Genomic DNA, 18,449 nt, shown 5'->3' with positions numbered 1-18,449 from the left:
TTATTATGAATTTATTATTCATTTTCCTCCAGGGGAAAATATGTACTAATATGAAAATTTATATTTTCAATATTCACTCACCAGTATTCTTACAAAGAACATCACTTAGGTAATGAGACAGAGGAGTTGTCTGGCCAGGGAGAGGTTGGGAGCCAGGGTTTGATACGGACACTAAGGGTCAGTTCTTTGGGAAGTATCACTCTAGTTGAGCCGTAGTTAAACGTGTGCTAGCTTTAGCAGCTCTAGGGAAGAGAATTACAGACAGAAGGAATAGGAAATATGGAAGTCCTGAAACAGATAAATTTTCTCTTTGCTCTGGACACAGAATGGAAACTAGTGTTCCCTCAATGCCATGCATGAGGTGTAATTTGGGGTGACAAGTACTGACAAGGTAGATATAGCACCAGTAATGAAAGCACAGAGGCATTTGGATTTAAAGCATTTTTATAATCTTACACTTTAGAAAGGTCACTTGGTCTTCTTATTGAAGGATGGACTTTGGTGGCCATACAGAGGGTGATGCTTTTAGTGGTTCAGAAAAAAATTAATAATGATGACATAGATCAAGGCTTCTGCAGTATACATGGCAAGAAAGAGCCGATTTTCTGATACATTCTGGAAGAGCTGCCAACAGGATCTTTTGACAGCTGGGTAAAAGATGTGAAGAGAAGAAAAATCTCAGGCTACTCACTGAGATAATGAGGGTTTGAAAAAGGACATGAAGGGGACTGGGAGGGAGAAGATATATCTTCTTGGCTAGATTAAATTTTATATTCCTATAAGCTCTTCAAATGGAAATAAAAAGTCAAATTTAGATCTATCGGTTGATAGTTCTGCCATAAGGAAGCTATCAAAGACATATTTGGAGTAATAAAATTAAACAACAGGACCAGACAAACCGCTTAAAAGGAGAGTCTTAGAAAAGTCATAGGAATGTACATAATAGAGAATATGCAGTCTTTTGCTACAAAACTTTAGGGCTCCTATTCTTTAGGGAAGCACTTGCTTATTGGAAAGTAAAAGTAATCCTCAAGAATTAATACAAAGAAAGCACTGAACAATTGCAGGATAAATTCCCAGCTGGTACTTGTCTGTCCTAAAGACATAAATGGGAAATAGCCTTGCTGATTAAGGGATTAAATTAATTGACTTCACATGATAGACCATGAGCTACAGATAGGGTTGCAAGGGAGGAAAGTCTGAATAGGTGAGCTATATGCTCAGACAGACATGACAGAGTGTGTGCACCTAAGCCTAGGATCTGAGTGAGGAAGAAACCATTTAAAGTGTTTAAGTCTAATTCTCCACACTGATAGCTTTTTTTCTCTTTTAAAAATCTAAATGATCCTAGAAGGCTGTAACCCACAAATGGTCATGCCACACTGTGTACAGTCACTGGTCATCAGCATAGTAGTTGTTTCCTCTGAGTGACAAGCTACTTGCTGGCATCCATTGTGTGGGGCGGCGAGTTCTCCTGAAGTGTTAAATGACACAAGGAGTTTACTGAGCTCTGAATATGAGTTCATTTTAGTTGTTTTTCTTTGTCACTGTTCATATGCTCCTATTTTCTCTGCTATATTACACATTCATTTATGAAGTCCAAAGCAATAGGAATGGTTACTTTCATTTTTAAAATTTTTATTATTAATTAGTTGTATGAGGTTATAATTCCATTAAGTAAGGTTATGAGTACAATGTATCTTGATCATTGTTCCTCTTTCCAATCTTCTTTCATTTTTCATTCATTCTGTTTTATTTTACTAAACCATAGGACCATAGAATGACCCCAGAGACTGTAGTGTGTTCTTTTTATTAACAAAAAGTCAAAATGTGAATTTATTGTGTACTAGTCCATGGAAAAACCTGGACTCTAACTTCTTAGAGACTTCCACATTCACAGTAATAATTTCAGCAAGCGCTAACCATTCTCCTTTGCTAGTTTTACTCTATCAAAGATCTTTTCATGTATGAAATGATTTGTATTTGAGATGGCAGACAAACCGTATACACTTGCCTCAATTTACTTAACCTTCACAGAAATTTAATTATAGATATTTTTCAATTCATTCATACAAGGAGGTTGTTAGATATGAAACCATTTTCACACTTAAGGAGCAATTGGGATTTGGCCTATCTGACTAAAATACATGCTCTTTCCATGTAAAAAACAACACCCGTCTTCCCTGATAGGGAAACCTTGGTTCCTGTTTCTAAGACTTTATAGAAGTTTTTACACACAAAAAGAGTTTTGACACTACTTTAAAAATATCAAAAACGAGTGACTTACCTCCCCCCCCCCCCCCCCCGCCCCATCTCTGGGTTTGGCTCTCAAAGAATGGCCTATCCTTCCTTACTGCCTCCTTTTGATTGATGCTGTTTCATAGAAGTGTAGAATGTTCTTTCACAGCATATTTTGTATGAATAGTTTTAAACTATTTTGCTATTATTTTATTTAGAATTTTTCTGATATTAGATGATAAAAGATGATGGTAGATGAAAAATACTGTTTTAATAATATCCATCATTCAAAATTCTTCATAGCTGAATGTTAGCTTATTGTAGAGCAGTTTTAAGGGAATTAAGGTATTATACATAAATGCCCAGACTGGGAATGTGGCTTAGTGGTAGAATGCTGGGTTCCATTCCTCAGTACCACATAAACAGAACAAAAACTAAAGTGGCACTGTGGCTCAAAGTGGTAGAGCCTGGAGGAAAAGAAGCTCAGGGACAATGCCCAGGCCCTGAGTTCAAGCCCCAGGACTGGCTAAATAAATAAATAAATACATCACCCCTTATTTATGGCTTGTGCTTTTTCAAAGGTAATCAAGATATGAATTTATCATGTATTACTCCATGGAAAACTTGGACTCTAAAGTCTTAGAGACTTCCTCATTCACAGTAATACTTTCTCTTAGCATCCATTAATCATTTTCCATTGCTAGTTGTTCTTTAGATCTTTAGATCTTGACATTACCACCTGACTGTTCAGTTTTCAGAATCCACTTTCTGATGCCCAACACTATTCTTTCCATCTTACTTTTATTCGTCCCCTAACCCCCAACAACTATTTTATACTTAAGAATTGCCCACGTGTCATCTTTATGGATCTCTCTCACCTTTTTTCATCTTCTTTCCTTTCTTAATTATATCTCCTAGTTATATTTGATCAGAAAAGTAGTTATTTAATAACACTCAACACCTTGTTGCTATAACTCAGAAAGCCATGTGTAAAGTGAAATCAGCACCTAGAGTTCCTGAGCTGTTCCTAATGGCTGGAAGTAAACAGGAATATGCTAATTAATCTTGCCAGCGGTGGAAGCTAGCTTAGTGGGCATATGAGGACAACTTGTTAAAACAAAAACAAAAACAAACAAAAAAAAACACCATAGTATCATGAATAAAATCCCCACAGTCAGAAAGAACCAGGCCACTTGCTAGATAGTACCTTATATTAGAAAGAGAATGATCTTTTGAGTTTACAGCTTTTAAAAGAATATGGACATAGTCAGGCGCCTGTGGCTTACAACTGTAATCCTAGCTACTCAGGAGGATGAGAACTGAGGATCTCAGTCTGTCCAGTCGGGAAAATCCATGAGACTCTTATTTCCAATAAGCCATCAGAAAACTGGAAGTGGCACTGGAGCTCAAGTGGTAGAGCACTAGCCTTGAGCTGAAGAGTTGAGGGACAGTGCCCAGGCCCAGAGTTCAAGCCCCACGACCAACAAAGGATATGGACATATAAAAGAAGTGTGGAAAAATATTCCTAAAACACACCAAAAGACTTTTATTATGTTTAAACTTTAATGGTATCACAGGAAGTTAGTTCATATTCAAGTAATACTTAGCACTGTCAAGGTATTTCTAGATAATTCATCTTTTTCTGAATACTGGTTGAAATATTTTTCCTGCCTTTAATTGTCAAACCCATACCACTTTCATATTTAGCCAGCTATCTTCTCAATTAATTCCTATAGATGCATTCAGATATGAATTATTGTCTCTTACTAGTCAAATTCACACAATACAAATTTATTTCCCTTATTTTTATTATACCTTTCTATTTTTCAATTGGCTATATTCCACATTTATCTGTTTTGGTTCATATCTTTGTCTCAATCTGATTTAAGGGAAGTCACTTCAATTTTTACACATTTAGCATGATATTGGCTATGTATTTGTCATATATATTCTGTATTATCCACTTTTTACTCTTAAATTTTTATTTGTCCATTTTTGTTTGCTTTACTATTATGTTCTATTCTATAATTTTCCAGAGATTTTTTATCATGAAAGTGTGTTGAATTTTGTCAGAGGCTTTTTGTGTATCAATTGAGATGATAATGTGATTTATTTGTTCTTGGTCCTATTTATGTGATGTATTATATTTAGTGATTTATGTATATTGGATCATCCTTTAATCCTTGAAATGAAACCAACTTGATCATGGTATGTCATCTTCTTAATATACTTAGTATACTGTCATCTTCTTAATATGCATCTTCTTAATATTCAGTTTGAAATAATGTTATTGAGAATTTTTGCACCAATGTTTATCAGAGTGATTAGTCTATAATCATAAAGCCAACCATTTTTGTAGCTTTTCTTGATTCACCATGATCTTATGATGATGTCAGGAAAAAATACTAATGTATCTATTGATATAATGGACAGTTTCATTGTCTTGGCCTCAAGATTGATTCTTCTCTGTATGCGAGCTGTTAACTGCCTTTAACTTAGGCCCTAGTCAATGCTGTTCTTTTCACAAACAAGCACAGATTCCCCACAGTGTACACCAGTGACACATGCCCTCATTACTCATCTCATGGAATAGTTCAGTGAGTTTTTCCTTTGCTTCTTTTCCACTCCTGTGTTGATTCTTTTTGTCTTAATTCTTTTCTACAATGTTGATTACTCTACTTGTAGCTTACTCATTCATTCAGGCAGGCCTTGAATGAATGTTAGTTCTTATATCCCACCCGACAATAGACAGGAATGAGGAATTAATGCAGATCTGATATAGATCGATCAATCGATAGATAGATAGATAGATTAGATATGTAGATATAGCTTATATAGAGATGTATATATACATATATATGTAGATTTATATGTAGATGTGTATATTATAATTATTTTTTGTATATAATTTATATAATTATGTTATGTATAATTATATAGTATATAAAATTATCTTTCTATATAGATATCTATGTGTAAAAAGATAGGTAATTAACTAGCACTTGAACTTAATAAGTTTGTCCTAGGTTTATTTGTCTCTATCTCCTTTCAGTTATCCCTAATTTACAGGATTTTCTTATTATTGGAATATTATATTATCATATAAGATATTATTGTATTACAGATATAAACAGATATATCTATAATATACAAATATCTATCTATCTATCTATCTATCCATCTATCTATCTATCTATCTATCTATCTATCTATCTATCTATCTATCTATCTATCTATCTATCTATCTATCTATCTATCTATCTATCTGCCTATCTATCCACAAAATACAATCTCAGTCCTACAAACCAGCAACTCAGGAAACAGAGATGAGGTAGTTGCAGGTTCAAAGTTAGCCTGGGCAAAATTTAGAGTCTTCTCCCAAGAAAAAAGTTGAGTATGGTACTAAATACTTCTAATCAGACACTGTGGAAAGTAGAAGTAGAAGGATAATATTGTAGGCTAGCCAAAGTAAAAAAACATGAGACTCTATTTGAAAAATAACTGGAACCAAAAAGCATTAGAGGATTGCTTAGAGTGCTTGCCTAGCAAAAATGAGACCCTGAGTTAATTTCTAGTGCTGCCAAATAATCTAGTACTAATCCTGCCCCACTTATATTCCCATTAAATATTTGTCTCAGTATATATATCTATATATTCTTTAATAATTGCATGAATTTGCCTCAACACATGTTCTTTTAAACTGATCATATTAGTCACTTTTTACTTTTCTTTTATAGTATAGAGAAAAAAAAGGAGTATGAGAATGAAATCCAATCTTTGCTCAGAATGAAGAAAAAGAACAGTGCATATCTCAAAGAGCTCTATGAGGAATGTTATCGCATTGGTACCATTTTTGCCATAACCAAGAAAAAAACTGAAGAAATGGAAAATATAATAGCAGAAGTGAAAAGAAAATTCAAGGTTGTGTATGTTTTTTTTTTTTCTAATGAAAAACCAGAGTAGCTGGCTTGAATTTACTGAATTAATTTTTCTTGATAGTTCTTAACTGTCTGGTATTTATTTCCCTACTCCCATGGGAGCTAAGAAAACACTAGAAAAATATTAGAAATTGTTCTCCACTTAAGAATGCTTCCCAATTGCTAAACATCTTCATCTTTCAGCATGAAGTCATGGTATGGAATTACAACCATTGACCCAGGCATATCTGACTCAGAATAGTGCTGCATTAAAAAGAAATTTCTATGCTGTCATTAGACAAGTCAAGTTCATAGTAGTTCAAGTTTGATTGCAACTTTGTGATGATCCTCTTATTTTGGGGACTGAATCACATACATCTATGTAACATTCTTGTTTATCTTGTTTTCTTTGTAGATATCTATATTTGTTGACCTTGGTATAAAATTGTTAATCCATGTTATCAAAAAATTAATTTTAGCAATATTACTCCTGAGGTAACTCTAGGAGATAACCTTTAATGCCTGAAGGGATAGAAATTTCTGACTTATGTTCAAGTTAATGTCGCCATAAAATGCCACTTAAGTTTTAGTCCATTCACAGTAGCCAATAATCAAAGTTATCTTGTAATTTTCAGAAATATTCAATTATAACAAATGATTTTGTCCAAATTTCTTATTGTTTAATCTCAGTAACTGACCTATTCAGAAAAGAGGTGTTTGGTCAAACTCTAGAATGCTTTTTGGATTAGGAAAAAAATGAACAAACATAAGATGCATATTGAATTAATGGTGTTGATGAGTTTAACCATCCAAAACATCTCAAGAATGTGGCATTGCACCAAAGAAAGCTTGAAATCTTTAACCACATATTTAGTTCAATATTTCAGTTGAAGGCATCTGTGCAAGCTACAAGATCTTAAAAGGATTTTTTATAGTAAAATTTGGGTCGAAAGGGGATTACATAAGGCCTTGCTGGTTCTACTAAAATCTTAGTGCTAAAGCCATGTGGGAAAAGTATAGAAGACTTTAGTGTGCTTCAAATCTAGTGTTCACAATACTGGACAATTCTTTTTTCATTACCATTATATAGTTGTACAAAGGAGTTGCTATTCAACAAAGCAGTTTATGAATACAATGCATCTTGGTCAACTTCACCTTTTTGAACATTCTCAGTTCCCCCGTACCCTTCCTCATTTTTTTCAATTTTGTAGAATACTGGCTAGTTCTTATTCATTCTTTTGTTTGGGGGACAAAGTGATTTGCCCAAAGTAGCACTGCTTTTAGGTAACAGTGTGGACTTTGAGGAGCAGGAGATCAGACACTCAATTTGGTATAATCAGTAAGACACCAGACCTAAACTTTGACCCACAAAGATTTAGTCAAGATCAAAATTTGAATGCCATCACATTAGAAAGTCATTTTCTCAGCAATCTGGTCCTTAACTTTATCATTTAGAGACTATTTTCCTCTGTATACTTTGTACGAATGTTTCAACCAATCCCAAATATTCTTTGCAGAAAACTCTTAGTCTTCTCTTCAAATGCTATTATGAGTCCCTCTTTGTCAGTGGTGGTTTTACCTCCTGTGGTTTCTGTTTCCTACTAGCAGTCAAAGTCCAAAATCCTAAGATGAAGAATTAAAAAGAAAAGTAAGGATAACTTTTAAATTCTGTGCCACCCTGAGTGGCATGGTGAACTATTGTGCTAGCCTGCTCTATGTGTCCAAACCCTGAACGAACATCATTCCTTTGCCTCAATGTGTCCATGCCTTATATGCTACCAGCCTGTTTGTCACTCAGTAAGCATCTTGCTTATATGACTGTGGAGGTTTTACGGTGCTTATGCTTTACCAACCATCATTTGTCACTAAAGCCCAAGGGTAATGATGCTTGAATTTTTTTTACAGTATATTGATTGCTTTGTAATAATATTTGTCATTGTTAATATCTCATGCATCTTAATTATCAGTTAAACATTTTTTGTTTGTTTGTTGGGAGTGGGGCTTTAACTCTGGGTCAGCTCCTCAGCTCAAGGTGAGAGCTCTACCACTTGATCCACTTCCGGCTTTTTCTGTTCATGTGGTGCTGAGGAATCAAACCCAGGGCCTCATGTATGCAAGGCAAGCACTCTAGCACGGAGCCACCTTTCTAGCCCCGGTTATCAGTTAAACTTTATGATAGGAAAGTTTTTTTTAGGTGTGATACAGTGTGGATATCCACGAAGTATCTCAGAGTGTTTCTCTTGTAAGTGTTGACTACTGTATTTGTTTCCCCTCTGAGACGAAGTTCAAAGGATCCTCATTTAAATAAAAGAAAAGCAGCATTTTCCAAATTGCTTCTATGGAAGGAATAACTCCATCCATAGAGACATACTTAGAGTATTTCTAATTCAATCAACAGAAAGCAGTTCTCATAAGACATGGGACAGAACTGCACAACTTCTATAAACTGTTTCAGATGAGATTAACATGTTTTAATACCAATTGTAAAATGAACATCCTAATAGCTCATTGATTCTGTTTTGGAGGAGTTTTGCCTTACAGCAGGTCGAATCAAGAGTGGATCTCTCTTGTCCCACCTAAAATAGCTTTCATTGAATTATGAATTGACATCTTATTCTTGGCTATAATGAAGATTGATAGAAGTAATGACCAAAATTGACTGTAGCAGCTTGGTTTTTTCCCTCCAAACTAATAAGACATAATCTTCTTGTAATGATGGTTAGAATGCTACACAACTAATTCATCTTAGAACTCAGTTAAACTTTCCTGATAGAATTGGATTTCTTTTTCTTTTTCTTTTTGGTCAGTCATGAGGCTTTAACTCAGTGCCTGGGTACTGTCCCTCAGCTCTTCAGCTCAAAGTCGAGTGTTCTACCACTTCCATGGATTTCTTCCTTTTTAAAAAAATTAAGGAGAAACCTAATTTATGATTTTTCTTTTGTATTCTTGGCTTTTTGTTTTATTTTTATTCTAATTTCCTAAGATTCTTCCGTTCATTTGGAGGCAGAATAGTTGTCCTAAATGGACTATTTCATGGTCTGTAATGTTGGGAGAAGCAATCCTATAAGGAATGGTTGCTAGGGGAAAGAGTGGCAGGATACAGATGATGCACACACAGTATGACATCAGATTCCAATTCTTCTAATGGCTTAGTCAAGCATCTGAAAAGCACATTATTTTTCTGACATATATTTGAGTAGGTAAATGCACCTGAAAAACATGATAGAAAAAATCCTTAGCCATCCATGGATCTTGATGGTGCAAAACATTTGAGGACATAATAAGACTTTGACTCTCCGTAACCATCATCTGCAGACATGATTTCTATCTCCATTCAACTGCATTAGCTTGTTAGAAAACAGGTGCAGCACTTCCATTTCATTCTTTTGCTTCTATTTTTCTCCTCCATTATCCAAGGCAAATCTGATTCCACTGGAAAAAGGTTAGGCATTAGACTTGGATTATTCCTTAATTTGAATTTTGGTCCTGCTCATTATTTGTTAGGAAAATAGTGAGAATGTCCTGGGACTTTTATTAGCCTTTTGTACACCTGTGTGGTTAATAAATAATTCTGTACCTAAAATATTTAACTAGAGCCTGACAGAGGAAATATTGTCAGAGCATGAAGTTACATTTTTTTTTTGTTCAGGACTAAAATAAAAATCTTTACACATTTTTACTTTTCAGATTGTTCCTGATGAATGTGTCTAATATGCAGGTTCTAAATAACACAGTAAAACAGATATTAAAAATGGGTTGAATGGTTAGTTTGAGTGATACTTTTGGCAATTGCTTCCTATATTATTCTCTTTATCCCTCACAATAATTTCACAAAAAAGCAGGTGAAGCTATCTGAACTTTATATATGTGGAAACTCAAGATGAACAATGGCAAATATATACATGTGTGCTAAAGTATCTAAGTCAGTATATATTCAGGCTTCTGGAACATTCATTAAAATATGAAAGAGAAGTTAAAATATATTCATAAGCTGTAATGCTACAAACACATGATTTTAGGAAAATTACCAGATTTAGAAAAATTAACAGTGAAGATGAACAAAATTGAGAGATGCATGTTTAAAGATGCTATAATTAATTACACAATTATCACTGGACAACAGAGTGTTCATTGGGGTAAAAATCTTGTCTATTTTGTAAATATGGTGGCATTCACCACTTGAACAAGACTAAGAAGAAAGTAAATCTTGGGCTTGGAGTGAGTGGCTCACACCTGTTACCTTAGCTACTCAAGAGGCTGAAAGGTGAGGGCTATGATTTGAAGCCAACCTGAACCCAAATGTCTGTGAGACTCTTATCTCCAATTAAACACCAAAAAAAGAAACCACAAGTTCAGTTCTGGCTCAAATGGTAGAGTGCTAATCTTGAGCAAAAGAGCTCAGGGAACAGTACCCAAACCCTGAGTCAAGCCCTAGAACTGGCAAAGCAAAAAAAAAGAGGTAGAAATTTCAAACTCTACTACAAAGCCATAGTAATCAAAACACCTTGTTACTGACAAAAAAAAAAATCCAGACCTCAGGACCATTGGAATAGAATTGAAAACCCAGAAATGAACCCACAAACCTATACCCATCTAATCTTTGATAAGGGAGCTAAAAAAATAAAATGGAAGAAAGACAGCCTCTTCAGTAAATGGTGCTGGCAAAATTGGTTAATCACTTGTAGAAAACTAAATCTATATCCTTATATATTACCCTGCACCAGAATCAACTCCAAATGGATCAAAGACCTCAGAGTCAAAGCAGACACCCTGAAAACATTACAGGAAGAAATAGGAGAAACCCTAGGTCTCCTGGCACTGGCTGAAATTTTCTTAATAGAGACCCAGAAACAAGAAATCAAAGACAGGTTGGACAAATGGGATTGCATGATATTGCAGAGCTTCTGCATGGCAAAGGACATAACTAGCAAGATCAATAGAAAGCCCACAGATCGGGAAAAGACCTTCACTAGCCATACGACTGACAAGGTCTCATATTTAGAACTCAAAAAAGAAAATCCGGCAACAACAAATCCTCAAAGAAACAACTGCCTAATAAACAAGTAGGCTAAAAACTTACACAGAAACTTCTCTAAAGAGGAAAGAAGGAAGGCCAATAGACACATGAAGAAATGCTCAACCTCTCTAGCCATAAAATAAATGCAAATCAAAACAACATTGAGATACCACCTCACCCCAGTTAGAATGGCTATAATCAAGAACTCTAATAACAACAGATGCTAGAGGGAATGTGGACAGAAGGGAACCCTACTGCATTGTTGGTGGGAGTGTAAACTTGTTCAACCACTTTGGAAATTAGTATGAAGGTTCCTCAAGACTCCACATAGAGCTCCCCTATGACTCAGCAATCCCACTTTTGGGGCATTTAGCCAAATGATCACAAACAAAGCCATACTAAAGCTACCAGCTCAACTGTTTATTGCAGCATTATTTACCATAGCTAAGATATGGAACCAACCCAGATGCCCCTCAGTAGATGAATGGATCAAGAAAATGTGGTATATATACACAATGGAATTCTATGCCTCCATCAGAAAGAATGACATTGCCCCATTTGTTAGGAAATGGAAAGGCTTGGAAAAAATTATATTAAGTGAAGTAAGCCAGACCCAAAGAAACATAAGACCCAATAGCTAGTAAATGTCTGAGTCAAGTAGAAAAGGTCAGATAAGTTGATGTTAGGCGAAATGAACCCCAAGATAAGGACACAAGTGGTTTCTTCTTTCTTGCAATTGTTTTTAACATATTTATAAGATGATTTCTTTGTTGCTTTGTATGTCCTTTCCCTATGGTATAACCCCTGTTTTCACTGTATTTGATGTTGGTATAATTTGGGGAGGAGAAGGGGGAAAAAACAAATTGTTTAAATAGGGATACAGGTGGACCCATTGCAACAATGAAGATGTTATGTCAAAAAACGAACTTTACAACTTTGGCTGGGGGGGTGGGGGTGGAGGTGGGGAAGGGAGAGTATAGTCGTGGAGATGGGAAGGGATGATAGGGGAAAAACAAGGAAGGAGGCAACAATGCTTGATAAGAAATGTACTCATTATCTTGCCCAAGTAATTGTAACCCCTCTGCACAGTATTTTCACAATAAAAAAAAACTTAAAAAAAAAAAGAAAAAAAGGAGGTAGATATTCGAGTTATGTGCAAACCACTCAATAACATAGATGGAACATATAGTAGGAAATATTAAGTTTGCAAATTTCTAAATAATGGCCTATTGGTTAAACACAGGTGTAAAGATAAGTTGTAAATTTGTTCAGTATGGAATTATTAGAAATTTAATGTCTGTCTTTTTAAGTGTCTAGGAAACATTTACTAGACTGAGTCCACCAAACATAACTTCACACTCAGGACACGCTTTTCAAAAATTACCCCCAAAAGTTACCATGCAAATCTATAGGGTTTTGAGGATTCAAATTACTTCAATTTAGCTTTGTGTAATTTCTTTAACTTTGTGTATTTCTACAAAGAAACCTCGTGTGTATTTTCACTTAGAAGAAAGAAAAGAGCACAAGAGAAATAAGAAAAAGAAAACAAAAGATGGAAAAGTAAAGAAAGCGGAGACAGTAGCATATTGTATTATTTTCAAATAGAACCATGTGGAGCGGCACCGACCTCCAGTTGTTAACACCAGAAAACGCCCCAACAATGCCAAAGAAGCCTAATCATAGCAATTCAATCCAGTTCATAGTTATTTGCACACATCTCAAAATTCGTTCTAAGAATTCAAAATCTTTCATTCTTGTACAAACAGAATGCTGGTTATGGGAACATTACGTCCTTGCTTCAGAGCTGAGCTCTGTATAAACTTTGCTTTTTCTTCTCTTTTGTATCAGAATGTGGATTTCCAGAAAATGGTACTGTCAAATCCTCTAGATTTCATCTTTTGTACTACTGTACGCTAGAAAGTCTATTCCGGTAACATAGCTCTCTGCTGCCACCTTCTGGTATCTGCCTGCTAGAATCAGGCAGCGAGCAAGTTACAGGTAATTGTATTGGCCTGGACTCCAGCATCTCACTGCTGGCAATCTTCTCATTGCTGGTACTCTCTCACTCCTTAAAAAGTATTTTTCCCCCGATCTCTTGTTCGAAAGAATTCAGTAATAGCAAATGCAAACAGCAACTGAGTAACCAAACTGTGGCTGGGTCACAGTGGATGGTTTGGCTCCAGCCACTTGTCAGCTAGCGAAAGATGAATGGAGATGCTGGGTGGAGAACCCCACTGAACGATAATCGTCTCTGGTTCCCTCACACTTGCTGCTAGTAGTTGAGCAGGAGGAAGGAGAGGATCACGATGGCCTACCTGAACAAAGAAGCGAAGCCCTTGCTGGGACCTGCAGAGCCCTTCCACTTGCCCTGTGTGGAAAAAGCCCCCCCTTCATTCTAGCTGGACAAAGAAAACTGTTAATGGACCCAGCTTCACATTTCAAATCACAGTAAATAAAAATGGATTTGGAGCTGAGGGGCTGTAATTAATTAGCTAATGGATACAGGTATCAAGGCCACTTGTAATTCTCTAAATCAATTATTGGTCTATATTATTGAGCACTGAGTGTTTTTCCTTTACCTCTTCTTAACTTTGCATCTTCCTGGATCTCAGAGTAGTCTACATTTTTAAACATTGTCTTTCAATTAGGAGCCAGCGACACAATCTGGCTATCCTGGCTACATGGGAAACTGAAAACAGGAAGCTCATAATCTTGAGCAGAAGTGTTCATGAGAGCCTTTCCCAATCCATAGCTACGTGTGCTGCTCTATGCCTGTCATCCCAAGATAGGTAGGAGGCTGAGGTTGGAGAATTGGAATTCCAAAGGCAGAAAAGTCCGTGTGATTCCCTCTCAGTAGAGGGAAGCCAGACATACTGACACATGCTTGTAATCCCAGGAAGGTTGGGGAGTTTAAAGTAGGTACCTGCCTCCCATCAGAAGCAAGAACTTATCCTAAAAGTAGCCAGAGGAAAGCAGGACAGGATGCATAGCTCCATGATATTACACTAGTCTAGTGAACTCAAGGCCCTGAATTCAAACCCTGGTACTGCCACAAAAAATGTCTTTCATGGAGTGAGAAAAGCTTAGGCCTGTGTGATCCTGGGTGCTTGGGAGGTTGGCATGAGAGGATTGATGTTCCAGGACCATCTGAGCCAAAGAAAGTTCGCAATGCTCTATCTCAACAGCAAAGAAGTTGGGTATAGTGGTGAGTGACTATCATCTCAACTATGGTGGGATTATCATACAGGTGGGCATGGGCAAAAAGCAAGACTTTATCTCAGAATAATAAGAGCCAAAATGTATATCAAGTGTGGCTCAGATGGTAGAGTACCTGCCAACAAAGATGAAGCCCAGAGTTCAAACTCTATTACTACAAATGCCTTCTAAAATATTGTGATTTTAAGAGCCTACCCCAATTGCTTGACAGAAGTCTTGTCAATGCAGATTTCTCTTTGTCTTTTTATGGTATGATTCAGTGTAAAGACTTAAATGATGACTATGATGTAGTATTAAAATTGTGTCAAACTTTTGGAAAAATATTGGTATGGATATTTTCATTACTAGTGATATTAAATGTGATCATTTGGCTGAAAACATAACCAAGGAGTTTATTCATTTTTCCTTTGTAAGTACTAATTACCAGCTTGAATATTTTAAGACTACGCAACTTCTTTTTCCAACAAATGTTCACTTAGTGGACCTACCATCTAGCAATTCACCGAATCATGACAAGGTAATTTTTTCTGGGGTCTCATTCCCTTTCCAGTGAGTGGACAGCTTGAAGAACTCCAAGTTTGGGCATCAGTTGGGCCTAGGCCACATTGCTGGAGAAGCAATCTTCTTGCTGTTCCAATCCAGGTGCTTACTCCACAAATGTGCATTGCTGTAATTGTACCTTCCTGTCCTTCCTATCATCCTTTCCAAGAAAAAAAATCTCGCCACTTATCCTTACAATGCCATTTTTCAAGCAAAAATGGAAGGTCTCCTTGTCATAGAGCCATTTTCCTCTTTTTACTTGTGGTATTAATGTTTGTACTCATGGATTCATGCTTTTAAGGGAAGCTCTCTATCATTTGAACCACACCTCCAGACAATTTTCTTCTGGTTGTTTGTTTGAGATTAGCACTTCTGGGTCAGCCTGGACTGTAATCCTCTGATTACCCTTACCGCTAGAGCTGAGATGACCAGAATGCAACACCATATCCAGTCTTTTCTACTGAGATTGAGTTGCCTGAGCTTCTTACTGGACTGGCTTTGAATCAGGATCTTCTCAATCTCTGCCTTCTTAGTAGGTAGGATTATAGGTGTGAGCCAAATGTTTTCCTCTGGTTTTTTACCTTTAAGTAGTCGTACAAGGGAATTGCCATTCGATAAAGCAGCTTATGAAAATGCAGCGTGTCTTGATTGATGTCATCCTTTTCAACATTCTTGTCCATCCCTGCCAACCCTCACTTTTCTTATTTTTTTAGAACATATATTGAATTCTTTACCATTTAACAAAGCTGCTTATGCATACAACAAATCTTGATCTGCATCACCCATTTCAATATTTTCACCTCCTTTTGATCCACCCCTTCCCTTCTTTTTCTTAATTTTGTGGTATATACAATGAATTCTTGACTGCCTTTTCCTCCTCTCCCCCTTCATTCATCTTCCCCTCTCCCCTTTGCCCCAAGTTGAATAGATCAGCTATTTAATGTAGTAAAGGAAAACTGGCTAACACAGTAGCTATTTGACTAAATGGGTGTGTTGAGTAATTTACACATACACTCAAGCACACAGTCAAACACACACATACCACATACAAGCAGCCTTCCTTCTGCACAACATTGTACTAACTAATGTTTATGCCTATCTCAGTCTACCCTTGTGTTATGTAGTCCCCAGTGTGCCCTGATTTTCATTAACATGGAACCCTCTAAAGCTAGGGCTGCCTGTAGGCACAAAACACTCTGTTTACATGCCCAAGACACAACAAATTCACAAAAGCAGCACCCATAATATCAAATCAGGAAATATTTTTCCCAACTATAACTCTGTGTTATTCAATAGATCCTTCTTTTGAACACATCCAATGATAGTGCAATCTACTCTCTACACTACACACTAGTTCTTAAGTTAATTCATCCTCCTGGTAATTTTGTGCTCATTTTTTATTGTGGCTCTGTATTCCACAGCTACATAATTTGTATTGCATAATTAAAGAAACATCTCTCTAGAGCTGATAACTTCTCTGGTGGATTCTGTTTCATCAGAGTCCACTATGGCATTGCTAACAAATTGGTGCCTCTTTGACCCAAAGCCTGCCCAATCCTATAGGCACCTGAGCTACAGAATTCAGGGATTCTCATTTAACTGCAAAGCCTCATAGCTTAGAGTGACATTGGAGGTATGCACCTCCAAGAGTCAGAGGCTCTCAACTAAGTGTGCTTATCACTTTAATTTGTCTTAGGAATCCAGGTGTCTCTGAAATGCTAAATCTGTAAGAAAAAATGATCACTACACATTGTACAAATACATTATTATCATTGAGGATGCTGTGTGTGTGTGTGTGTGTGTGTGTGTGTGTGTGTGTGTGTGTGTTTGCCAAGATTATATGTCAAGAGTCAGTGAAGTCCTTTGCTTAAGGCTAACACAGCCTGCATCAGAGGCTGGTATACAGAAGGACAGTGCTTCCCAGTGAGCCACCATGGGGCTCATCTGAAGGACCATTCTTGCATTCTGACTCCCTGTAGTGTTGGCCGAGATTGTCCTCGAGTCTATATTACAGTTTACCATGTTTCTCTAGCTAATCCTGCTACTAGCAGATCCAGAGCAGCAAGTGGGTTTTTTTTTTAACCTCCTCATGAAACAATTCTTTAGGATCACAGAGGATCCATATCAGGAGCAGGTTCATTCATGCAAAAAGTAAGAGATGAGAATAGCCAAGTCTCAGGAATAAATGGAGGCTAGAGGGATCTTAAGAATTTGAACTCTGATTGGTGTGTGCAGATAGGGTTGTGTGGTCCTTTTTGGAAACTGGGTCATATGTCATTAACTCCTCCCACACACTGGATAGGGGAGCTTTTACTTTAACAGACCAGACTGTGACCATCAGGGTCGCTGGGTAGGTGGAAGATTTTGTCTAGCCAAGATGCTACTGATACGTTGACTATCACGAAAGCCACCAATCATGGTCACAAAGATGTTCCACTCTCCATGGCTGAGAGGACCGTGGAGATCAACAGGATGCAGGTACATGACATGAGTTGTTTGGTTAATATCAACAGCCCGCTGTCCTTGGCCATTCAATTTCCTGACTGCCTAGCTCTTCAGCCTCTGCTTCATTCCCTTTAAAGCTCACATGTCCGGATTCCAAAGGTGCTCCTTAATTAGCATCCTGCCCACTAAATTATACCCCAGAAGCTGTTTTTCCACTAGGGTGGGAGGAGAAACTGTCTTACTCTGCTCTGACACCCTGAGGCCTAAGAATTTTGACCATCAGAGATCACTTTCTTTGAGAATTGTGTGCATTCTTCAATATATTAAACATATTAGAAGTCCACTAGTTCTTCCTGGAAGGGCTCAGCCTCTGAGATCTTCCCAGGGATTGAGCATGCTTTGGGTGTGAAGGATGATATTCTAGGAAGGTCTTGAGCTCCTGGTTGGAAAGACTCCTGCAGGCGTGGGTCTGATACAACCGTAAAATTGGCAGCCCAGACAATGGGAGGTGTTTTCTTTACTGATGACTGTTTATCCGATCGTTTGATGCTGCTATCTGGGTTCACAGATGTCAAGGGGTGTGGTAGTGAGCTTGGAAAACCTTTCTCAGGGTTTGAACAGATGCTCCCCATAGCTTCCCTAGGGAACTTTTGTCCATTGGTTAAAGGTTTAAATCTCTGATCTAAGTTTAGAGACATGTTTGTTTAAACAGATTGTCCTCTTACAAGCTGACAACCGAAAGAATAAATTTGAAGAGTAAACGCATCTGAAGGAAACATCCGTATTACAGCTAGCGATCACTCTAAAACTTAACATACCTTGCTTAATTTCACTAATTGTCTTAATGAAGAAAAGATCTGCATAATCTGTTTGCATTTCAGCTTCAGGCTTTGCCATCTCCCACCTCAACAATCACATGCACACACATTCACACATACACACGCATTCATACTTGCACACAATTTTTAATTTATTTCAACCAAAGGTCAGATATAGCTCTCTATTTTGGAATAGGAGAAAACTTTCTTCAGGCAATAGGAATATCTAAAATGTCTTCCTTGTCTAGTATAGCAGAA

At 37.0% G+C, this 18,449-nt stretch overlaps 1 protein-coding gene across 1 annotated transcript in view; it reads left to right on the top strand.

Moving 5' to 3' along the window:
• Ccdc178 (coiled-coil domain containing 178) overlaps positions 1–18,449 on the top strand; it is a 265,422-nt gene that overhangs the window by 44,647 nt on the left and 202,326 nt on the right. Inside the window, exon 11 of the mRNA XM_042675000.1 lies at positions 5,976–6,159. Within this exon, the coding sequence (XP_042530934.1) occupies positions 5,976–6,159 (184 nt within the window). The remainder of the gene's footprint in view (positions 1–5,975; positions 6,160–18,449) is intronic.

Source organism: Dipodomys spectabilis, unplaced genomic scaffold (genome assembly GCF_019054845.1).
Source record: "Dipodomys spectabilis isolate Male_0828 unplaced genomic scaffold, ASM1905484v1 ptg000024l, whole genome shotgun sequence".
NCBI classification, from domain to species: domain Eukaryota; kingdom Metazoa; phylum Chordata; class Mammalia; order Rodentia; family Heteromyidae; genus Dipodomys; species Dipodomys spectabilis.
Note: the sequence above shows the minus strand (reverse complement) of the source record. Positions and strands in the feature narration are given on the sequence as shown.